This window comes from Elephas maximus, chromosome 6, assembly GCF_024166365.1.
Source record: "Elephas maximus indicus isolate mEleMax1 chromosome 6, mEleMax1 primary haplotype, whole genome shotgun sequence".
Taxonomy (NCBI): Eukaryota; Metazoa; Chordata; class Mammalia; order Proboscidea; family Elephantidae; genus Elephas; species Elephas maximus.
Genome location: NC_064824.1, coordinates 71,386,078 through 71,411,740, shown reverse-complemented (window position 1 = coordinate 71,411,740; position 25,663 = coordinate 71,386,078). Strand labels below are relative to the sequence as shown.

The 25,663-nt window shown below is 40.2% G+C and overlaps 1 protein-coding gene across 4 annotated transcripts in view; it reads right to left on the bottom strand.

Annotated features, from left to right (window-relative positions):
* MAP3K20 (mitogen-activated protein kinase kinase kinase 20) overlaps window positions 1–25,663 on the bottom strand; it is a 212,503-nt gene that overhangs the window by 32,375 nt on the left and 154,465 nt on the right. For all 4 annotated transcript variants that reach the window (XM_049887458.1, XM_049887460.1, XM_049887461.1 and 1 more), the window contains exons 12-16: window positions 21,758–21,802; window positions 19,575–19,605; window positions 19,338–19,477; window positions 16,013–16,075; window positions 14,947–15,039 (exon numbers count right to left, since the gene is read on the bottom strand). In XM_049887458.1, the coding sequence (XP_049743415.1) occupies window positions 14,947–15,039; window positions 16,013–16,075; window positions 19,338–19,477; window positions 19,575–19,605; window positions 21,758–21,802 (372 nt within the window). The remainder of the gene's footprint in view (window positions 1–14,946; window positions 15,040–16,012; window positions 16,076–19,337; window positions 19,478–19,574; window positions 19,606–21,757; window positions 21,803–25,663) is intronic.

Below are 25,663 nucleotides of genomic sequence, written 5' to 3'. Positions count from 1 at the left end.
AGCTATTACAGTACAGGGGAATCTCATCCTCCAAAAGTGAATATTAAAGGCAAAAATTGCAAGTACTCCAATTTTCCTGGTGAATTCCTTTGTAAGACTCCATGGCAGAGATTGAAATACTGAGTCCCCTAAGTCCAACATGGCCAACTTTCTTCCATTGTTGAAAAATATCATTGTTAAAAGTGTAAATGGTACCTTTCTACTGTCTAAAAAGCACCTTTTCTTGATTTATCTGCTTAGTATTTGGGGTCATAACACTTTCCTCCAGCCTTTGCATAGGCTGGTGGCTTTGTGGCTAGTCATGACCCTCATTTTCCAAACTAGGAATAACTGAGTCGTGCCTAGTTGCAGAAGCAAAATCACGGGGCCAGGTCCTTTCCATCATGCCTTTTTATTTCATAATTAGATTCCTATCCGACAGAACCTCTCCACTGTTCAAATTTATATCTTGATGCGCATTTATAGGAAGTACTAATTAGTACAGGGGCAGAACTGGGCACTCTGAAGTTCTTTTGCTAGGGCTAAAATAGTTACAAGAACCTTTTCACTAGCTAGATAATCTGCCTAGCAATGCAAATCTACAAGAAACCTGTAAGGTTTTCTGGGAACTAGGAAGGGAATTTTTACATTTGAAACTCATGAAAAATATGGCAATTTTGTTGTCTGTCCAAGATATGTACCGTTTATCTGGGCAGCTGCTGAAATACCTGGGTAATTTTAGGAGCAAGTGTGTGGTTAATGGAGGATGAGAAAGCATTCCATTTGGGCTGCTTCAGCTTGCCAATTATGTGAAACATTTTTCTGAATTAAGATTGCTGGCCAAGTAAAACAGAAACTCTTACACTGTGAGCATAAAATCCTAAACAACACTCAATTAATGCCAAAATAAGTAACTTTTGTGAGAAGTCACCATGGCACTTTGTAAGTTGTTTAAAATTCTTTGGAGTTCTAAGCTAGTACAAGTGACACTAAAAATAGACATCTCCTCTCTGTCTCAAAAGAATGAAAGGAAGGAAGGAAGGAAAAGGAAAAGGAAGGAAGGATTGAGATAGAGGTAAACTTTCCAAACAGAAAAAGGGATTATAGATAGCACAAACATTAAACTTCAAATACTGTTTTGTTTAAGTTCTGGGCAATTCAAAGACGACAATCTCTCTCTCTTTCTAGGAAAAGTTTACTGCCAATATGAACGCTACAGATGAGTCTCAAAAAAAAACCTAAGGCCAAGATTATCCAGAATATTCCAGAAGGAAACAGACCCCAAAATTAGGTTTTCAGGCTTCTATGCATCACCTTTCCCTGAACCTTGAAACCAAAAAACCAAATCCATTGCCATCCAACTGATTCCAACTCATAGCAACCTTAGAGGACAGAGTAGAACTACCCCATAGGGTTTCTAAGGGTTGGCTGGTGGATTCAAGCTGCCGACACTTTGGTTAGCAGCCATGCTCTTAACCACTGTGTCACCAGGGCTCCTCCCTGAAGCTTAGAGATATTAAAATTTTTTTAAATACTTTTTTAAAATTGAGGTATAATTTGCGTATAATAAAATATACAGATCTTATGTGCATCAATGAGTTTTGAGAAATGTAATTACCTGTGTAACCACCAAAACAAGCAAGATATTTCCATTACCCCAGAAAGTTCCTTCCTGCCCTTTCCCAGTCAATCCAGCCTTCACAACAAGAGGCACCCCCTGTTGCGATTTCTATCACCATAGATTGATCTTGCCTGTTCTAAAACCTAAACAAAATTGGAACCTTAGAATGTACTCTTATTTGTCTCGTGCTTTGGCTCAGCATGTTCTTGAAATTTATCCACATTATTTATTCCTCACAGCCTTACCCTGTTATAGATAGTTCTGCCCCTATTTTACAGATGAGGAGACTGAGGTTCAGCAAATATGGGGACTTGTGCAGCAAGGTCACTCAGCTGTGCTGGGACAGGAGCTCAAGTCCTGCGTGTGCCAAATCTAATTGTAGAGACATTGGTTTTTTAAAATCTCCACCACCACTCCACCCCTCCCCCAAATCAACGGAAAATGAGTAAAATGACCAGACAATGCTCAGGGTCCTAGTGAAGAGGCCCCTCAATCTGGAAAAAGGTCTGTATTGAGGAAACATTCCAAGACATAACACCCAGAGGTTGGAATAAACTTTTTAAGACTGAAGATGGGAAAAAAAAAAAAAAAGGAAATAGCCTCATAGCAGGCCACTGACTGCTGTGAAATGTAAGAAGTAATGCAAGATGAAATAAAAATACGATAAAAATGTTGGTCCTGCTGGTATTAAAAGTAGTAAGATGTTGATGATTTAGGCCTCCGAAGGCTCCTTCACAGGCTTTGCTATTATCTAGCTCAGCTGCCGAAACCTGCTGTTTTAAAGGCAGGAGAGTTGAACATCCCTTGATAGCACCTGGGTTATTTATCATTATGTATAACCCCGCTACATTATATTTTATTATGCTGTCTTTAAAAGGAAGATAATACAAATACGGTTGATTTGCTTCTCTTCTTTATCTGTACCATGTCATGACCTACTGTGGCTTTGTCCCATGAGATTTGGTTTTCAACCGCAAAGAAATCCACAAGAAACTCTCCCTAAAAATTCCATTAATAACCTCTTTCAGTGCGTATAGGTTGCAGGGTCTGGAACTAAGAATGTTTTAATCTCTTCAGCAAAACAATGTCTCATAATGATGTACAGGACTATTGCTGTACTGATGAAGAATCATACATAATTCAGCACCTTTCACTTGGCGCCACTGTGATATCCTCATTAGTCGTGGCTCACAGTGTCTGTCAGATGGTGTCCATGCGAACGCAGGCATTATATTGTCTTTGGGCTGTGCAGCTGCTTCCATGACACTGCCAGTATATAAAAACATGACGCCAGTTTGTTTTATTTAGTGCTAAACCTTCCAGTTTGTAAAAACAAGGCTGACACAGAGCCTGACATGAGGCAGTGAAAATAATTAGCTCTCATTTTCTCAGCCTCCTATTTCCTTCTCCCTGCTGTGTTCTCTTTCCACTAAACCACCACATGTCAGTCGAAATGGGAGGCAATTAGTGGGCTCATTTCAGTCCCCACAACTGTGCTGAAAAGAAAGTATTTATGATGGCACAATGAACAGCTGAAAGATTAAATAACATTTGCCTTTTGAAAAGAAAATGACTTCTAGCTAAATGGGCAATTTTTGATTATTCTCAAACAAGCTTAGAGTAGTTGGTTTTTAAAATACAAGAAAGGAAAATGAGTCATTTTTAGGTGAAAGAATCAAATAAAACTTGACACAGTAATGCAAATAACTGATGTTTTATTGCAAAATATGTAAATGCGTTATACCCTTAACAATGGCTTGTGTCTAAGGTCAGGGCAGATTGGTGCGCCAACTAGACACCAGCGGAGATAAGGTTGTTGTAGTGCCTTATTGGGGGGTTGTTATGTGAGTTATGTATCAAAAGGGGACTTTAGGGATGATGGTAAAATAAAGTGAAACAAATCAAGTGAGACCTACTTTAATATGATGCATTACAGACTTTGCCTAAAATGGTTCAAATGTTAGCTGACATGTTTGGAAAGGGGTTTTTCTTTTTTTCGTTCTTTTCTTTCTCTCTCTATTTGAAACTGGAAGATACCAGGGATTCATCCTGGACAAAAAGAATAGTAAGCCTTGCTATCGATTTTTGAAAACTTAAGAATCTGTTCTATCTCAGACTGGGTTTCTTAACCAATACAGAAGGTGGTCTGGTTTATCTAATTACTGTTTAAAAACATTTTTTTTTTAATATTAGAAAATTTGTTGCAAATAAACTTTTACCCAGGACCCTCAATATATAAAAACAGCTGTACTACCTGCTCATTTCCTCTTCTCCTACCTACTATGACCCTAGAGGTGACTCTAAGAAATACAGTTTTAAAAAATAAATTGTTCTAGGTAACCGGCATTGTCTACCACTTGAGCAATTCACAACCCAAACCCTAATGTCCAGGATTGATATAATTATCATACATTCTTGACTTTCCAACATAATGCTTTGAATTTCATTTCAAATGATCTGTCCCTTTTAGAGTTGTCAGACTTCAAGAACTAAGCTTTGATTCGGAAACTACAAGTCACCGTGAGCACCAGCATTCTGTCCCTGCAGACCCTGCAGATCCCCAGGGACTTCTGAACACCTGCTTTTAAAAGCAAAGATCTCCTCTGTTAATGTGAACAACTGTGGCTGTCATCATGAAGCCACCAACCTATGATGGTTTCATAATTTTTCCAAGACAGTCACAAGTTTAAATTTTGTTCTTCTGTCTCCATAAATACATTTTTACTTTTTCATGAGCTCGTATCCCAATTTTTCATTCATGTATTCTGGTCAAGGGCCCCGCTGAAGCAATGGTTAAAGCAATTGACTGCTAACCGAAAGGTTGGTGGTTCGAAACCACCAGCAGCTCCGCGGGAGAAAGATGTGGCAGTCTGTTTCTGTAGAGATTTACAGATTTGAAAACCCTATGGGTATTATGGTCAGTGTATCCATATGAGACAATGGCTGCCCAAGGAAACCCAAGCCAACAGTGGATTCATTAGGACACCTGAGATCTCTTTGAGCTAATCACACATATTATTACAGCTGGTAAACAACAGAGATGTATTTATACTTTATTCAAGCCTATGTTTTGTCATGTATACTTCAGCCCTATTCTCTATTTTAAAAGGAATTGATAATCTTGATTAAGAAAATCAAGAATGATCCAATAGTGTGCTGGAGTCAGCTCCCACGAACCAACCGCACACATCTCTTCCCAACTACAAGTTGAGCAACGTTGGGTTGGTAATGTGAAATTGGCAAGGGGCGGGGGGGGGGGGGGCGTATTTACACCACGGAAATCTGCAAATGCTACAAATCAGGGCAGTTTTCTCCAGTTGTTCGCCATTTCCTGGCCTGCCACTGTCTATATGTGGCCATCAGTCCATCAACAAGCATGTACGCAGCACTTCTCCCATTTCCCATTTGCTCTAGTTCTATGCGAGGCTGCCAGACCCGCCTGACAAAGCATTGGCCCTACTCTGTAATTAGAAATCTGCACAAGTTATGTAGTTGTAAAATTCTGAACTGTGTTTGCTTCTCCGTTGTCAAGTAAAACTTGTATTTCTTACAGAATCCTACCCCTGCAAGCTTATGTACTTAGGCACACAAACACATGTACATGTAATTATCTCTTCCCCTCCTCCCCCGCCAAAAAAAAAAAAAAAAAGTTGTTTATGGGAAATGAACTTCCCTACACTGAATTTTTAATAAATAGTAGATATGGCACAGTAAAGAGATGTGCTCCTTTTAGCTGTGGTAAAATTTACAAAAAGTGTTGGGTTTTTACTTCCTTACAAATTCCTTTCCTTTGTGCCCTGTTGTTTTATTCATGTTTATCTATCCATTTATAAATATTACACAACAGAAAAAAAAACCCTATTTGACAGTTTTTGATATTTATACTGCTCTGAGAAAGGGCCTGGAGATTCAATTAAGTTTATTAAATGCAACATTTTATAAGGAATCTTATAAAGACCTAAAAGCACAATACAAGCGACAAGCATATGTAAAAAGCAAGCTTTTTAACCTGTAGATGAAATAGCTGGAAAAGCTGAACTATTGATTGGATTTCTTTTGGTGGTGAGTGGGAAAGGGAACAGGTGCCAACAATGACAAGTGTGGAAGGAGGAGCTGCAGAGAGGTGGAAGGGAAAAGGCCCCCAGTGATAACTTCCCAGGAGTCCTGAGTGTAGTAAAGGGTTAAATGCTTGGCTACTAACTGAAAGGTTGACGTTTTGATTCGGAAGAAAGGCCTGGCAATCTACTTTATGGAGCATAGTTGAAACACCTAGGGTTACCATGAGTCAATTCAGAATGAACTTGCTGGCAACTGATTTGCATTTTGGATAACCTTCCACTTTGATGGGGGCAGTTAGTTCTACTTCCACCTCTTCAAAATGTTCCCCTCATTTTCTCTTCCTGGTTCCTTTGCCACTTCGAAATACCTCTAAAGAGGAAACTGGAAGTGATGGTCATTTGAAAGGGGGGTGGCTCGTATCTGGAAGTCTGACCCCCATTCATGGGTCTGCGTAGCCAGGGTGTTGGGAAAGATAGGGTGCTGTTTCCATTCCTTCTCCCCTAACCTCAATCTCTTATCTAAGGCAGGTTATCATTTCAGACACAGGAGACACCAGCTTCAACCAGATTTCTTTTGCCTCACTGGGGACAGGGGGGAATAAGGCCAGATGGACAAAGCCTGTGACTGTTGGGCACTCACAAGGAACGGATGTCTCCCCAGATAGTTGCTTCAGAACCCTGCTTTTGAGTTTTTATGACAAGAAGTCTCAAAAAAATCTCGGTGAGAAAACTGCTGGGTGATTTGATACTTTATTCCTTGGCAATTTGAAAATCTATATTCCTGACAGGTGAGCTTATGAGTTATAATAATAAACTCTATGCAGCTGAATATTTCATTAAAAAGGGTTGCTGCCACGTGGGGAGTGTATTAAGTTGCCCAAGATGCTGGAAGTCACTTTCCTTTTGTGCCAAAAGGAAAAGATTATAAAACACAAGGCACTTTCCCCATGAAACAAAAATAATGGCACTGTAGTAAAAACTGACCAAGAAAATGCTTTTTCATTACCAATGTACCTATTTTGTGAGACAATGATACTTTCCTAAAAGAGGCAGTATGACACAGTGGGTAAGCCCTTGGACTTGGAAGTGAGAGAGATTAGATTTGCCCTTTACTAGCTGAAGACCTCCCCTCTCTGTTCCTCAGTTTCCTCATTGGAGTGATACAGGGATAATACTCTCTATTGTGTTAGGTTGAAACAATTACATGAGAAAAATGTTTTGCAAAGTACTTACCACGGTGTCTGCCAGAGGTAGAAAATGATAATAATTGTAATCATTCTAAGCCCAAAACATTCAAGCTGAGAAAGACCCAGTTTCTGCTAAGTTGACTGTCATAACTTCAAGGCTGCCTCAACAATTTTCTATTGTTCTATAATGTTCATGCTATATGTTCACTGTAGAAATGTTGTTTTGTTGTTGTTGCTAGTTGCCCTTGAATTGGTCCTGACTCTTGGTAACCTTATGTATAACGTGAAACGTTGTCCAGTCCTGCACCATCCTGAAGATCATTGGTATGTTTGAGCCCGTTGTTGCAGCTATTGTGCCAATCCATCTCATTGAGGGTTTCCCTTGTTTTTGCTGACACTCTGCTTTACCAAACATGATGTCTTTTCCTAGTGATTGGTCTTTCCCTTTGATGTGTCCAAAGTAAGCAGAATGAAGTCTCGCCATCCTCACTTCTTTTTTTTTTTTTTAATTGTGCTTTAAGTGAAAGTTTACAGTTCAAGTTAGTTTCTTATACAAAAATTTGTACACATATTGTTATGTGACCCCTGTAATGTGATAGCACACTCCTCCTTTCCACCTCGAATTTCCCATGTCCATTCAACCAGCTCCTGTCCCTTTTTGCCTTCTCTCACCTCCGGACAGGAGCTGCCCATTTAGTCTCATGTATCTACTTCAGCTAAGAAGCATTCTCTTCCCAAGTATCATTTTATGTCTTATAGTCCAGTCTAATCTGAGTTGGCTTCAGGAATGGTTTCAGCTTTGGGCTGACAGAGAGTCTGGGGGCCATGCCTTCTGGGGTCCCTCCAGCTTCAGTGAGACCATTAAGTCTGGTCTTTTTACTAGAATTTGAGTTCTCTACCCCACTTTTCTCCTGCTCTGTCAGGGACTCTCTGTTGTGTTCCCTGTCAGGGCAGTCATTGGTGGTAGCTGGATACCATCTAGTTCTTCTGGTCTCAGGCTGATGGAGTCTCTGGTTTATGTGGTCCTTTCTGTCTCTTTGGCTCATATTTTCCTTGTGTCTTTGGTGTTCTTCATTCGTCTTTGCTCCAGGTAGGTTGGGACCAATTGATGCATCTTAGATGGCTGTTTACTAGCTTTTAAGACCCCAGAGGTCACGCACCAAAATGGGATGCAGAAGGTTTTCTTAACACACATTGTTATGCCAATTGACCTAGATGTCCCCTGAACCATGGTCCCCATCCCCCCTGCCCCTGCTACTCACTCCTTCGAAGTATTTGGTTATATTCAGGAAACTTCTTAGCTTTTGGTTTAGTCCAGTTGTGCTGACTTTCCCTGTATTGTGTGTTGTCCTTCCCTTCACCTAAGATAATTCTTATCTACTATATAGTTAGTGAATCTCTCTCTCTCTCACTCCCTAACCTCCTAACCATCAAATAATGTTTTCTACTGTGTTTAAACCTTTTCTTGAGTTCTTATAATAGTGGTCTCATACAATATTTGTCCTTCTGCAACTGACTAATTTCACTCAGCATAATGCCTTCCAGATTCACCCATGTTATGAGATGTTTTGCAGATTCATCACTGTTCTTTATCATTGTGTAGTATTCCATTGTGTGAATATACCATAATTTGTTTATCCATTTGTCCATTGATGGGCACCTAGGTTGTTTTCATCTGTTTGCTATTGTGAACAGTGCTACAATGAACATGAGTGTGCATGTATCTATTTGTGTGACGGCTCTTATTTCACTAGGATATATTCCAAGGAGTAGGATTGCTGGATCGTATAGTACTTCTATTTCTAGCTTTTTAAGGAAGTGTCAAGTCGATTTCCAAAGTGGTGTTCCAGTCTCTCCAAACCTCTCCAACATTGATTATTTTGTGTTTTGGGGATTAATGCCAGCCTTGTTGGGGTGAGATGGAATCTCAATGTGGTTTTGATTTGCATTTCTCTAATGGCTAATGATCATGATCATTTCCTCATGTACCTGTTAGCCGCCTGAATGTCTTCTTTGGTAAAGTGTCTGTTTATAGCCTTTGCCCATTTTTTAATTGGGTTATTTGTCTTTTTGTTGTTGAGATTTTGCAGTATCTTACAGATTTTAGAGATTAGAAGCTGACTGGATTTGTCATGGGCAAAAAATTTTTCCTAGTTTGTAGGTTGTCTTTTTACTCTTTTGGTGAAGTCTTTGGATGAGTATGTATTTGATTTTTAGGAGCTCCCAGTTGTCTAGTTTCTCTTCTGGTGTTTGTGCATTGTTAGTAAGTTTTGTATTCTGCTTATGCCATGTATTAGGGCTCCTAGCATTGTCTGTATTTTTTCTTCCATAAACTTTACCGCTTTAGATTTTATATTTAGGTTTTTGATCCATTTTGAGTTACTTTTTGTGCATGGTGTGAGATATGGGTCTTGTTTCTTTTTTTTTGCAGATAGATATCCAGTTATGCCAGCATCATTTGTTTAAGTGACTGTCTCCCCAATTAATGGACTTTGGACCTTTTACAAATATTAGCTGCTCAGAGGTGGATGAATTTACGTCTGGATTCTCAATTGGTCTATGTATCTCTTGTTGTACAAGTACCAGGCTGTTTTGACTACCGTGGTGGTAAAATAGATTCTAAAATCAGGTCGTGTGAGGTCTCCCACTTTGTTCTTCTTTTTCAGTAATGCTTTACTTATCCGGGCTTCTTCCCTTTTCATATGAAGTTGGTGATTTGTTTCTCCATCACATTAAAAAGTGCAATTGGAATTCGGATCAGGATTGCATTGTATCTGTAGCTCGCTTTGGGTAGAATAGAAATTTTCACAATGTTCAGTCTTCCTATCCATGAACAAGATATGTTTTTCCACTTACGTAGGTCTCTTTTGGTTTCCTGCAATAGTGTCTTGTAGTTTTCTTTGTATAGGTCTTTTACATCTCTGGTTAAATTTATTCCTAAGTATTTTATCTTATTGGGGGCTACTGTAAATGGTATTGATTTGGTGATTTCTTCTTCGACGTTCTCTTTGTTGTTGCAGAGGAATCCAACTAATTTTTGTATGTTTATCTTGTATCTGATACTTTGCTGAAATCTTCTATTAGTTCCAGTAGTTTTCTTGTGGATTCTTTGGGGTGTATAAGATCATATCATCTGCAAATAGAGATACTTTTACTTCTTCCTTACCAATATGGATGCCCTTTGTTTCTTTTTCTAGCCTGATTGCTCTGCCTAGGACCTCCAGCACAATGTTGGATAAGAGTGGTGATAAAGGACATCTTTGTCTGGTTCCTGTTCTCAAGGGGAATGCTTTCAGACTGTCTCCATTTAGGATGATGTTGGTTGGCTGTTGGTTTTGTATAAATACCCTTTATTATGTTAAGGAATTTCCCTTGTATTCCTATTTTGCTGAGAGTTTTTATCATGAATGGGTGTTGAACTTTGTCAAATGCCTTTTCTGCATCAATTAATAAGATCATGTGGTTCTTGTCTTTTGTTTTATTTATGTGATGGATTACATTGATAGTTTTTCTAATGTTGAACCATCCCTGCATACCTGGTATGAATTCCACTTGATCATGGTGATTTTTTTTTTTTGATATGTTGTTGAATTCTATTGGCTAGAATTTTGTTGAGAATTTTTGTATCTATGTTCATGAGGGATATTGATCTGTAATTTTCTTTTTTTTGTGGTATCTTTGCCTGGTTTTGGTATCAGGGTTGTGCTGGCTTCACAGAATGCGTTTGATAGTGTTCTATCCTTTTCTCTGTTCTGAAATACCTTTAGCAGTAGTGGTGTTAACTCTTCTCTGAAAGTTTAGTTGAATTCTCCAGTGAAGCTGTCAGTGCCAGGGCTTTTTTTTTGTTGGGGTTTTTTAAATTACCTTTTCAATCTCTTGCCATTCTTGCTTCTGAAGAGCATTCTGGCTGCACACAGGTCAAGTAAATGGGTAAAACAAACTCTCAGTTATTAATTATTTCAGTTGCCATCAAAACCTTTGATCCAAACATATTTTCTCTGCCAGGTTATTTAAAAAAGGAAAGGATAAAGGACAGTTAGTTGGTAGGAGAAGTCTTGTAGTGTATGTATGCTGGAATCTGGTCAGGTCCTGGTTGTCCAGAGGGCTGTGGCAGTAAAACTGAGATTTGTGTGCTCTTTCTTCTTATGGGAAAGGACCACGGCAGCAATACTTAACTATGAGGTAAGCACAGACACTCAAATGTGAACAGCTTTCTTAGGTTCTTCGAATCAACTCCATGTAAGGGATTTTGCTTTTGTGCCGTAGTCCATATGGTTATAAAATTAAGCTAAGAAAAATAATTTAATCTGAATTCTTAGAACAAAAAAAACAATAAAAGTTTTTTTTCCCCTGTCCATATATCTGTGTTTTCGTGTATAACATCAAATTTCATTGTTTGGTCTTAGTAGGCCCATGTAGGAATGTTTTTTTCCCAAGTTCCTGAAATGACATACCAATTTTAAGGGGTAGTTAGCTGATGGTCCTTTTAAAATGCAAAGGAAAAACGTGGCTACTATTTTCATGATAAAGTCATTGTCCTACATTATTCCCAATGGCTACCATTAGAACACAACTTTCATTTTACTTGTAAAAGAGTCAAATGGTCAAGCAAATATCTCTGATATGCAAACTCTTAGGTTTGGAGAGAGCTTCCAAACTCCATTCTTCTCTTGTAAGGCTTAGTCATGGAGATGGGGGTGGACATAAAGGCATCCCCCTTTCCTCGAAAGTTGATTTATGAGAACTCAGTTAATTGCATTTCAGTAAATCTTTTTTTTGGGGGGAGGGGGGTAGCATGGAGGGTTCTTTAAAGGCCAAGGTAACAAGGTTTTCATGTGGGGAATTGGAATTTCAATTCAAAGTACATTTCTGAGAAAATACTCCATAATGTGAGGGCATAGGCTATATCATAACTAGGTAGTTTAGAACTAGGCAGTAATTTATTCTAAGACTATTTTATGAATGTTTATAGATATCTTGGATCTACATTAAAGTGAGAACTAGCACACTTTAATACAAAGGTACTGATAAAAGACATAATTTGTAACATCAGTTCTGTCCTGGCTAATCCTAGGCTGGTCACAAACTTTCTCTTGCTGTCTGTCTCCTAATCAGCAATGATAATACTGTGCCTTACGTATCTCACAGAAATGCTAAGGGTCTACGTGAAATGACATTTATGAAATATCTGGAGCTTTTTGGAAAGAAGTACTTAAGTAGAAGCTTTAAATACTATATTCAGGAAACTATTTGCAAATACCCATCAATCTCTCCATGCCCCAGTTCAAAGTTGATCCCTTCCAAAAAAAACCTTTTCTTAATTAACCATTCCAGTCACTGCTTCATATTTTTAGCATTTTGACAATACAGCCACTTTGCATCTTTTGATCTACTTTACGATATCATCTATCCAGGTGCCCACACTGGAAGCCTGGCCCCATCCTGGCTCCTCCCTCTCACTCACCCCGGACTCCAGGTGGTGACACAGTTTTATCAGTTCCATCTCTGTGTCCTTGGACCCATGGTCCCTCCCATGGTGCTGCCATCTCCTTAGCTCCTGGTCACTTTTTACCTGGCTGTCTCCACTTCCTCCTCATTAGTCTACTTATTCTGGCCTGGATTCTTCCCAATTTTTCCCGCTTTGAGAGGACTTTTAACAACATGAATCTGGTTGTTTACTCTCTGCTTAAAAACCTTCAAACTCCTTAGCTTAGCCTATAACACAACTGATTATCTGCTCTCCAGTTACCTCTCTTAATTCCCATCACACTACTCCATCTGCTCCATGTGAAGTCTTTCCACAAGAAATGATGCTGGAGCTGAGTTGTGAGGTTCCACAGAAGAGTTCCCTGTATTTTTCTGGCTTTGTGACTCTGAGCTTTTGCACATACTGTTCCTTTTACCTTCAATAGCCTGTCCCTACCTAATAATTCCTAGTGGTTTTCAAAATTTAGTGCAAGCATCTCCTCTACCAAGAAGACTTCAAGACCTCCCTTCACCTTTTTCCTCATCTGCTTCAGATGCTCATCCAGTTGGCATCCCTAAAGTCATGTGCATGGTATAAAAATTCATCACTCTGTACTGTTACCATTCACTAATCTTATCTATTTCTCCCTATAAGCTGTGGGTTCCTTGCAAGCAGGGATTGCATCCTTAGATTTTATATTCTGAGCATCTAGCATAGAGCCAGGCATATAGTAGGTCCTCAGTAAAATTCTGCTGAATGAATGAATGAATGGAATTATTACTCTGGATGGGTGACCAAGCAATAGCAGAATATAAACAGTTGTGAAGACTCAAGGCCTTATTGATAATCTATGACTCAAGAAGTGTACACAATGATGGCCATTAATAGACCTTTGTATTTGGTCTCAAATATCATCTATAGCTTCTGATTTTTACTAAAAGATATGTTTTTTAAGTTTCTACCAATAAATCCTTTATTCATTAATTAAGAATTATTTCCTTGGTTGAGAACTCTCTTGACAAGTCTCTTCTAAGGAAAATTTTCCCCTGTCTTTCACCAACTAAGAACCATAAAAATGTTTAAACAAAGAGTACTCATTTGTTTACCATTGGATAAACTTGGGGGTGCCCACAACTAAGGACTCTCAGGGTTAGAAGGGCCCTTGGTTGTTGATGAAGAGAGAAGCACTTACTTTGCTGCCCCTAGTTTGATAGCTGCTTTTTCTTACAATAACAATGAATAGACAGTGATCTACCCGTAGAGGGAAAAGAAAAGAATTCACATACAAGAAACCTGAATTCAGAGCAGCTTCTTAGCAGGTTTCACTCAACCAAATTCTGGGGTGAAAACAAAGGAGGTAGTTCCATTCAGCAGAAGCATCAATGTATCTGTAGCGATGCAGACAAGACACTCCCTGTCAGGTGTCTAGAAACAGCATCTTTGGAAGCCCCAGGTGAAACTCAATTCCTTGTGACAATTTCAGACAATTTCTAGCTACCGGTTCTCAGGGATGGCCAGGCATAAGCATGGTCTTATTAGTGGAGGTCCAGCTTGAGAGCTGAGCCTATCCCAGCCCTGCCAGAGCAACTGGCTAGAGGTCGTGAGGACACATAACTGTTGACAGAGTCCCTTGGTTCCACAAAGAAAAGCTACTAATAGTAGTAGCAGTAGTTAAGAGCTGGGGTTCTGGAGTCAGAGAGGCCTGTGTTCAAATCCTTCTTCTGCTACTTGCTAACTATGTAACCTCAGAAAAGTTGTTTAACCTCTTAGACCCCCAATTTCCTCATTTGGAAAATAGCACCTACATCTCGTTACTGCACACCTAGTACACAGTAAGCGGTCACTGAACAAAAGTTAGCATTATTATTAGCCATTTATGACCATTCAAAGTAACAATCCATTCTAATTCATACACCCAAAACCCATTGCCATCGAGTCTATTCTGACTCATAATGACACTATAGGACAGAGTAGAACTGCCCTCATAGGATTTCCAAGGCTGTAAATCTTTAGGGAAGCGGACTGCCACATCTTTCGCCTATGAAGTGGCTGGTGGGTTTGAACTGCCAACCTTTTGGTTAGTAGCTGAGTGCTTTAACCACTGTACCACCAGGGTGCCAATTCAGATGTAACCTAGGCCAAATAATTTTTCTAGACTCTAAAAATGACATGAAGTGAAAGCTGATTGAATGAGTGCTGATTAAATGGCCTGCCACCCTATTTAGAGCTGATGATGTGGGTTTCCATATTGCCTACAGTTCCATTCTGGGTATCATAAAACTGATTCTCCATAAGAAACAGGATTCAGGAAGCTGGGATGCCAAGCAGTATAAACAGTCACTCTGCTAGCCAACCCCCATCTCCAGCCCACCCCACCCACTTTGCTGTGCATTTCCTTGTGGGTTTGGGTGGCCCGACACGGGACTCTTCAGCTGACCGAGAGAATAAAATTCCTAGATTGGATTAAAGAGACAGCTGGCAGCCTTTCGGCTAAATTCTATTTTATAAAGCCTACAGATTTACTCAGAACATAGTTACCAGCTGGTAGGGGGGTATATGAAACCATGGAGTTACAGAAGAGAAAAACAGTAAATTAGATAGAAATTTATCCAAAGGATTTAAAATGTGATTTACCTGTGGGCCAGTTCCAGGTTTCAGGTGAAAACCAAAAACAAGTTCAAGTTTCACTATTTTTTCCTCATTTTCTTCAGGTTTACCTACTGAGTCCTAAAACAGAAAACCAAGTGCCATTTATTTTAGATGGTGTTTTTTATTTTTACTTCTCAGGTAAAAGAGATGATTCTCTTAGTACTAGTTTTTCCATCCTAATCCATTAAATTTTAGATATTGGGGATTAAGCTATGAATCACAATTACACAGAGCAAGAGAAAGGACATATTACACCTTTGAGAACTTTACCAAATGATTTATCTCATGCACAACAAATTCAATGTCATGGTTTTACATTTTTCACAATGCATCTTGCATTGGGTACTTTTACCCTAGAAATGCGCTTAGCACCTGGAGATGCATTTGAGGCTCCACCTTGAGACTTGCACAACACTCAAGATATTTACAAGCTATTCCTAAAGAGGAGTGAGGCAGTTCCTAGGGCATATGCATGGAGGATCAAGCAGAGGGACATGACAATCTTCCAGGGCTTAGAGATGGAAAACCACAGTTGTTAGTGAATAAGAAGAATTTTGTGTATTAATTGCAAGGATCTATTGATTTTATAGCAAAGTACGTCGTATACTTTTAGACTATATTCAAAAATAACATGCTAAACATACTTATGTTTTATTCAAACAATAACCCTCACCTCTTCACACAAGTGATACTCCAGAGTCCTGGTGTGTGAGTTCCTTCAGTGACTTACATGTTGGACAAACATCTCCTGAAGCCAGGTGGGAGGCCAGAGAGGGTCACCTGCAATGCTAACACGTCTACCTCTGAGCCACTAAGATGAGGTGTGTCGTTCTTATCGTGAATGTGTTGTTAATATTTCAACTTGTGGGGCACAAGTGTGTTCAACTTACGCACAGCCTAAGCTTCACTCAAAGGGCCTTTTGTTGGACAGAGGTGAGTACGCTTCACTTCAAACAAGAGTTTCCGACCCTGGCAAATTGAGGTGTGGATGTGGCAGGTGCACAGGTGAATAAAAGGAACACACTTTCGGTAAGCCAAAACCCTTACTTACCTTAATTAGTGGTGGAAAGTGAAAAAAGTTTAGGTAATTGTGGGTTAATTTCTCAATCGCTGACTGTAAAAAACAAAATCACATGAATTCGTTAATGATCTGATAATACCAAGAGAGGATTAAAATTATTGGGCACTTATAACCCAAAGAAAGCACTTATAAAGGCCTTCTTTATTTATGTAGTTCATAAAATATCTTGGGGATATCTATTGAGAATAAACCTGATAATTGTTCAAAGTAGTGGGGGTAGTTTGTAATTTTTTAATGGAACAGGAAGCTATTTCAAAGATGTTAAACCTCAGACTAAGCAATAAGTAAACCCATCCTTCAAACACCAGCAGCGTGTCGATGACAAGCGAACGTTCTGGCGTGCAAAATGCAGTTGTCACGTGGAGTAACTGGGGAAAACAACAAAGGACATGAACAGAACTCCAGAGACTTTCACTAAGGCTAAAATCTCACTAGAAGGTTTACTGCATTGTTTCGTAAGGGCTCGTCTATGGATATGTGTCTGACACTCCCTCCCCCAAACAAGCACAAAGAAATTGTAGAGAAAGGAGGACAATTTAAACTATGATTTTTTTAAAAAAAATACTTACCAGGTCTAATTCAGCTTTTTTTTGTGAACCAAACATGTCATATAGGGAGTAAAAAGTACCAGTGTGAGAAAAATTAGATGCATTTTTTTTTTTATAAAGCAAAATGGAAGCTGTTGACACTTGACAATGTAATAAACACATATTGGACGTTTAATCCTATTCCTTATACCTGGCTCCTCCACGTGAAGGCTTCCAGGCACGGGGGAGAACGAGCCACAGTCAGGCTTAAAAGGACAACCAAATAGTGAAAGGACAGGTGGAAATCCTGTTCCAATGTCCAGCTTTATGATCTACCACCTAAGGGCTCAGAGGCTTTTTGAGGTGAACAATGGTGATTATGCTGTCCTTCGTGAAAGGGCAGAGAAGGAAGGACACATTCTCACAGTCTGGTTGTGTGTGTATGTGTGTGAGAAACAGTTCTGAAGAGCACCGGGAGGGCTCCTATAGTTTGAAAGTCCTCTTCCGCTCTCCCCAAAGGTCCGGCTTGAAATGTTATTTATCCTAAATGCCCCAAGGGTATATGTAGGACCCTTCCGGGGCGAGTTTCCATGATGCTCATTTGCAGAAATACTCTCTATATTATAATCGGAGCTCTGGTGGCGCAGTGGTTAAGATCGCGGCTGCTAACCAAAAGGTTAGCAGTTTGAATCTGCCAGCCGCTCCTTGGAAACCCTATGGGGCAGTTCTACTCTATCCTATAGGGTCACTGTGAGTCAGAATCGACTGGACAGCAACATTTTTTTTTTTTTTTTAATATAGTCTCCTAACTGGTCAGTTAAAACCCAGCCTCACTTTTCCAATCCACTTTATAAGTTTCAGAAGCAAAGTATTAAACATGACACCACTCCGCACTGCAACACCCTGCACAGCTGTTAAAATCCCAGATCCTGGCCTGATGTTGTAGCTGTGTGTGTGATTTGGCCCCACCCTCTTCCCCTTTAGGCCTCTGTCCTGATTTACACTCCACAGCTAGGCTTCCATCAGGCAGCCCGGCTCACTGTTCCTCTATCAGAGCCAATCTCTTCTGCCCGTTAGGTTCTCTTCTGTTTCTCTCTTAACACCTTATTCCCTCTGCCAAGATTAATATTCTTTCCTTTCCCTCTCTGGTCTGCATTACAAATTTGGTCATTCCTCCAAGACCCAGCTTAAGGGCCACCCACTCCAGGAAGCGTTCCCTCTCCATCCCTTCCTGCCCTCCAGCAGCTCCTCTGAGGTGCCAAGACACTCCATATTATGAGAAGTTGTATGGACATGTTTGATCTCTTCTCTGGGATGTAAATTCCTTAAGGACAGGATTCTCCTTTGTCTTGCAGCTGGTAGGCGTTCAGTGGAATGTGTTGAACAATAAACAATTTGGCCATTGCCTGCCCTAATGATACCAACCACCACAGAGAGGACACTTTGATTGTCCCAGGATTTGCTTTCATTGGCCAATTCCTTGCTGTCGTTAGCTGCCGTGGAGTTGGCTCTGACTCATGGCGACCTTACGTATAACAGAACAGAACGTTCTCTGGTCTCGCGTCATCCTCGTGATCATTGGTATCTGGGCCCATTGTTACAGCTATTGTGTCAATTCCTCTCATCGAGGGTGGCTATGAGTTGGAATTGACTCAACGGCAGTGGGTTTGGCTTTCTGGTTTTAACTGAGGTAAACGGAAAATTAGTTGGCATGTGGTTGAGGTTAGATGTGGATTAGGAAAGGAGGCCGCTTTTTCTACATTTCTTCCTTTGTTCTGTGTCTCTTCTTTCTAACCTGTGCACACACCTCCATCTACCCAACCTGAAGGTGAGGGAAGATTTGGGGAGCAAACCTAATTCTTATCCTAAGATCCCACTTGAAAAAGAACTCTGATTAATAACAATGTCCACACAGATGCCAACAATTCTTATTTGGTTTGTGTAACTACAAAACATCCAAACAAACAAAAAAGCAGATCTGGTTGCTAAACTGCAAAAACAACAACAGAATCAGAGGTTAGCCTTGAAGCGATCCAAGACTGAAGTTTTGGGGGAAATGTTAGAATTTCCTGAGTAAATGAGGGATCAGCATACATGAATGGTGGTGTTTGTTCCAGTTCAAAATTACCAAGATTGCAAATTTAGCGAAATTCCCATGATTGTAGGTTATTGAGGTAGGTTTCACTCAGGCCATGGGCAGCTTTCAGGGTCCTTAGCAATTTCTAATAAGTACCTGACTGCTCTAGCATTAAATGGAGATGCCTCCTCTGTTCCTGGGTGGCTGGTGTTTTCTCCTTCACCAAGGCCTTTCCACAACCAGTCCATTCAGCCCTCCCCCCTCACCTGGCTAACACCTACTTGTCCTTCAGCTCTCAAGTCCTTCGTAACTTCTTCACAGAAGCCTTTCCTCATCCTAATCCCACCTCTCCTTGGTGGCATTTCTCACAGGTGTCATTTTATCATTATTGCATGATTATTATCTGTCTTCCCCACTAACCTAAAACTTCATGAGGGCACAGGGTGATATTCAGGTGTATCCAGGTGACACTTGCTGTGCTAGGTATTAATCCTTTGGTTGTTGGCTTATGAGGAGGGAGGAGGAGTCCCGTGGGGACAGCAGGTGATGACCGACCACATCGTGTGAAAGTATTTCAGCACCTGAACAACCAGCGCAGCCCTGCTTCTATTCTCAGGATCTAAACATGATCTGCTACATAGTAGGTGTTCAATACAGATGTGTGGATTGGGTATCCTCCCTTCTGAGGTACCTTTAAATGAATGATATGCCCCTTGGAGACAATACCCATGTCTTTCAAGTCTTCTTCCTCCAAAAACAGTAGCCGCTTCCCTGTAATGTTGTTCTCCTTAAACAAGCTTGGGTATACAATCATCTCCTCTGAAGAATCACCTGAAGGAAGTTACGAGAAGGCAGAATAGAATTAAACTAAGCCATGTTCAAAACAAAGTTAACTCCATGAATTCAGAAGGTAAGTTATTCCACTTGCCTTTTCTGACGACCTGCTGAAGCCAAAAGTACTGTGAAAGAGAGGACATACAGAGTTTTCAAGACTTACATATGGTCAGAGAGCAGGATTAACAGTAAAACATAAAGTTTTCAATACATTAAAGATTTATAACCCTGGCTCAACCTCAAAGGTAAAATGGAAGATTTTCTGTTTGTAGTTTCAAGACTTCAAGCTTTCAGACTGGCGATATCTCTTCCTTTGGGGGTCTTGGACACTTGAGGGACCGTTGGCACTTTCCTCCTTATTTAGGAGAGAAACAAAAATCCCTTCAAAAGGTTCTTATGGTTATTCTCCATTTATGTGATGGTGGTCACCTGGTTTGTGGAGGGGCACTCGTTCACCCAGTAATTGTATAAGTAACAGGGACCACACTGCAGTGGACAGACAAATGGATAGAATATGGCCTCTATTTTAGGCCTGGTCATGAGGTAGTCATGTAGCTCTCCTGAAAAAACAAACAAGTTGCCTTCTAGTCAATTCCAACCCAGGTTGACCCTATGTGTTACAGAATAGAACTATGTTCCGTAGGATTTTCAAGGCTGTGACCTTTCAGAAGCACATTGCCAGGCCTTTCTTCCAAGGCATGTCTGGGTGCGTTTGAACTGCCAACCTTTCATTGAGTAGTGTGGCCATGTGGTGCAGGACAAGCAGATTATGCAGCTTCCTGTGTACAATGAGGAGGTTGGAAAGAATCTCTGAAACTTCCGAGCCCTAGCACCCAAACAAGGACTTCCTCACTTATCCCCAGTGATCCCCTAATCCTTGAATCTTACTTTGCCTATGTTTACTGGTATTCTCTCACGTTATGGGGTAAAGGAGATAGAAGAGAGACCAGATCCGGCCCCTCAGCTTCTCTGGGGAGCCTTTGATCCTGGAATTTTATTTAAATGGTCTGGAAACCACTTAACCTCAGGGCAAAGTCTAAAAATAGCTATTGGAGCTTACTGCTTTGAAAAAAAAAATTCTTTGAAAATGAGATGGGCCAACTTTGCAAGGGGATAAGGGGATTATGTCCAGGCCTGTGAATAAAGGAGACCCTACATCCTCTTACCTCGTTAAGCAGGGCTGGCAGGAAATTTAGAGCCATTGGGGATCAGTGAACAACAGGGAAAAAGTAGAGGCAACTGGTGCCAAGTCTCCTTACTCTTTAGAAGCCAAAGAGGTTAGCTAATGTTGAAAGTAGTTTTACTATGTGAGAATACAAAAGGCAGGGAGGGAAATGCCCAGACATCAAGTTGAGTTAGGTAAGAGCTTCCTTACCTTGTAAAATGGACCTGCACAGACCTAAAAGTCCTTGAGGGCTTTGGTCAGGAATTCTCATACCTATTTTGACACTAAAGAAACATGTGGGCATACAAAAGGCAAAATAGAAATGTAGGGTATAGGGCTTCTTTTGGACTTAACTAGCAATCCATATCCTCTTAAAAATGTGGGGCCTCTCTGGGTGGTGCAAATGCTTAATGCACTCGACAGATAACTGTAAGATTGGCTCCTCAAATCCACCTAGAGGTACCTCAGAAGAGAGGCCTGGTGATCTACTTCCAAAAAACCAGCCATTGAAAATCCTGTGGAGCACAGTTCTACTCTGACACACATGGGGCTGCTCAGCGGCAACTGGTTTTCTCTGACTACGGGGGCAAACAATGTCTGGGAGAGCTTGTGTTCACTCTCTAGGAAGACCAGGGTAAAGCCAACCAATCTAACCTGTCACTTTCTGAACAGGCCTAAGGCAGGAAGGAAATCCAGCTCAGCGGCGTCCTAGCCTAGCACTGCCTTTACCAGATCTTTCTCCACTGTTCAGTTCCACCCCTGCCATTTTAGGAAAATGTAAGATAGTCTAATTTTTTTTTTTTCTAAGTATGTTCTCTTAGAATCCTGGGTCACCCTCTTAATTTTGTCACTGACATTCATTTTTGTATCTGGAATACCTATCAGAGGAAATAGGGAGGTGGGAGCCTCTTGTAAGATTTGAAGAGGTACTTGCTTTGCTCTTGAGGTTTTATTTTAAATTGTTAACGCATTAAAAGAAAAAATTGGAACTTGTCGGATTCTATAGTTAGACTTTTCTAAGGCCCAAACCCCTCTAACTGCAGTTTCAAACTTGTGGAAAATTTATGAAATACCTGCCCAGGTCAAATGTGGCATTAATAGAAGCAGCTTACCACATCGTCTTCCGTCCATGCACCAATCTCAAAGGAAGGCAGCAGCTGCGTAGGAAATACGAATGAAATGAAACAAAGATAGTATTATCATTGTCTTTTTGGTTTATCCCTTTGCCTCACTCTTTTAGCTCTCAGGTGCTGCTCTGGCTTGGCTCCTCCTATAGGTTAGGTTGAATCAAGAACAATTTTCCTGACTTTAAGAGGAATTCCTCAGTGCATACAAGGGTTGTGACCACAGAAGTCAGTAACAATTCATCGTATGTTGTCAGCAGTTTCAGTAGGGACTTTGCACATTGGGGCATTTTCTTGTTAGTACATGACAGAGTAGACACTCAATGAATAATTATTGCATAAGCCATCAGCTTGAGAGCTAGTCAACTGATGCTGCAACCTATGAACAATCTCAACCTTTCCCTAACTTTCCCCAGGGGACTGGATCTGACAGATGACCACACTGGGTTCTCACACATGGCTTACGCAAACCACTTAGAGGAAATGGATTCCAACGTCTTCAAAGTAATGGGAGAGAAGATGCTTCATTAATTTTAAGGCAGGCTTTCCACTATGATTACAAAAAAAAAGAAAAAAACCTGTTGCCATTGAGTCAATTCCGACTCATAGTCGGACCCTATAGGACAGAGCAGAACTGCCCCATAGGGTTTCCAAGGAGCAATCGGTGGATTCGAACTGCCAACCTTTTGGTTAGCAGCTGAGCTCTTAACCACTTTGCCACCAGGGCTCCTTCTACTGTGATTAGGAGTGGAACCCAGAGGGTGGCCTTCTTGCTTTCCTTGGACAATACTCTGTTCCTGTAGTTGAGTGGCAGTATGAAGCATTTTTACAGAGACACAGAAATCTTTATGATGGTTAGCATTCTTCATTTCCCAGTGTCATTCTGACTTCATAAAGAGCTAGTAAGAATGATTTTTTATTGAATCTCTACTATATACATGAACCAGGCACTGTGATACAAACTGACATAGATTCATTTCCTCATCAATTTGCAACCCTAACTCTCCATATAGGTATTATTATCCCCATTTTATCCAAGAGGAAGCAGATGGAAAGGGAGATTTTGTAACTTGCCTAGTCAACACCTAGAAAGCAGGACAGCTGGAGTTAAAATCCAGGTCATCCTGGCTTCAAAGTCCATCCTTTCCCCAATATTGCATGTTGTCTCTCAGTGGGGCTTCAGATTTGGGGAAGGAGGCAGAAAATTTTTATGAGTTTTTGGAAATTATTTTAATCATTATTTCTTTGTCCATTTCTCTCCTTCACGTTAGACATGGTTATAGTTCTCAGAATACAATCAATCAGAAAGAGGAACTAAATGTCCGTAACACATCTATTCTTAGGAATCTAGCACCACAAAACATGAAGGGTTTAAGACCCCAAAGCTGCTATCCAAGCTGAATTCACCTTTGTCTTCATTGTATGAGTATACTAAGTTTTAACGCAAATTGTAGTTTTTAGTACCTTAACCAGTCTTAGAAATTGATCCACACATGATATACGTTATTTGGAGACTCATATGAAGAAAGTCTCAAGCAAAAAGATCTCAAGAAATCACCAAGAGTGGCTTTACATCCCACAACAGGGCCCTGGCAGCCAAGAAGTTTCTGACATTTGTCAGCTACCAGAACCTTCCTCTGAATTCTCAGCCAAACGAGGATTGGATGATTATTAGTGAAAATTCCAAAGCAATCGCTCAGAAACTAGATGACTTATGCTTAACCTCACAGGGAGAACTTCTAAGTGTCTAGCCAAATATTTCCCTAGCATTATATTTTTAAAACTAAATGTTAGGACCCATGGAAAAAGAAGGACATGTGAAACTGGATTTGTCCTAAGGAACCGAGGTTGCAGAACTGCTGTAAATGAAACAGACTAAGATACCTCCCCAGTCAAGAGCACAAGCGTGAATGAACACGTTTGCAGGGGATGGCAGCCTGCTTCATTTTCAGAGCTGAAGAGCTGCTCATTTCAATATATTGGCCCATGGCCGTGGACTAAATAATAAATGCTATGTAATTTGAAAGAATCTGTGTCTTATGAGCTGAATTAGAGTTTGGTATAGCCATTATCTTTATTTAATATTTCATTGTGTTTTTGGTGAAAGTTATAGCCATTATCTTTAACTTCCAAAATGCTGGCATTGCTCATGAGATGACATGGGAAAGTCTTACTTAACATCTGTTACAAATAATGCTTTTTGTGGGTGAGTTACAAAAAGAAGTTGACTTTCGTTATTTTTACTACTTATGTAAAAATCAGAGGGTAGGTGAGTTCATCCTTCTAATCTGCAGGTATTTATTCTTTTTTAAAAAAATAATTTTATTTTGTTGTTGTTGAGAATATACATAGCAAAACATTTACCAGTTCAATCTTTTCTACATGTACAATTTAGTGACACTGATTACATTCTTCGACTGGTGCAACTGTTCTCACTCTCCTTTTCTGAGTTGTTCCTCCCTCATTAACATAAACTCACTGCCCCCTAAGGTTCCTATCTAATCTTTCAAGTTGTTGTTGTCAATTTGATTCCATATAGATAATTCTTAAGAAGAGCATAATGCTTAAGGCAGACATTCTTTACTAGTTAAGCTCAACTATTGTTTGTTTTAAGAAAGCTTCAGGGGATATTTTTGGTTTAAGGTTTAACGATCTCAGGGAAACAGTTTCAGGGGTTCATCCACCCTCCATGGCTCCAGGAAGTCTGGCGTCTATGAGAACTTGAAAATCTTTTCTGCATTTTTCCCTCTTTTGATCAGGATTTTCTGCATTTATTTATGCTGTGTATTCACATGCTCAAAACCCTGCATGGCCCCTGCCTTCAAGGATCTTTTAATTTAATTGGAATGACACAGATATGAATTATACATGGAGTGTCCAAGGCCATCTTCATCTTGGTTTACTCAGTGGCTAGCAAAGTGCCTGGCATACAACACCTGGTGTATATTTGTGTTGAAGGAATTGAAGGATACACTTATTAAAATGCTGAATTCTCTGGTATAGAGTTTAAGGTTTGTGGGTATACTAGAGAAAAGAGTGACTTATTCATTGAGGGCTTCATAAAATAAGAGAGGGGGGAATGGAAGGCATAGTGGCTTGAGCTAGGCACTGCAAGGCAGGGAGATGTGTGGTGATTCCAGATGAAGAGAAGCAACAAGGAAGAAACTGGGGCTGTTGGGGCCAGGGGGACAGGAAGGATAGGCGTGGCACGCTCACCCAACTGGAGCACAGGATGCAGGGCTGTTCATGTCAGAGGAAAAAGAGGAACTGAGGCAGAGTCTGGAGGACCAAGAAAAATAATGTTTTAAAAATCCACAGGTTAAAATAAACATGTGTACAGTTTGAGTGTTGTAAAAAAGTTTCAAGGGCATAAAGTGTACACTTAGAGCTCTACTATTTTATATATGTATACACACGTTATATATATACATACATAGATATATATGAGGCATACAGTTACAGCTCTACTACTGCATATATATATTTATACCCCCCTGTGCTTTATCTCCCTCAAATGTTGCCTGTTTCCTTCTCTGAAACACTTGATATATGTAGGAATTGCCAAATACACTCACCTGCTTTAGTAACGAGGAAAGGAAAATGGCTTGAGGACTAGAATCTAAAGCTGAACTTGATCAAAGAAAATGCAAGACAAATTTTATTTCTTCCCAGGGCAGCTGGGTACAGCTGCAGAGACACGTCATTCCCTTCTCCTATCACAGAAACAAATGTGAAACAAGGAACTTTTTTGATTAGCTCAAGAAACAACAGACTGAGTTGCAGAAATATTTTCTCGCATCAAGCCTGGCTTTTATAGGGAGTGGGGGGATGTGTAGTGTTTTGAGTTTTATACAATTCCCAAATGTTGTGCTAAACAAAATTGAGAAATAAGTA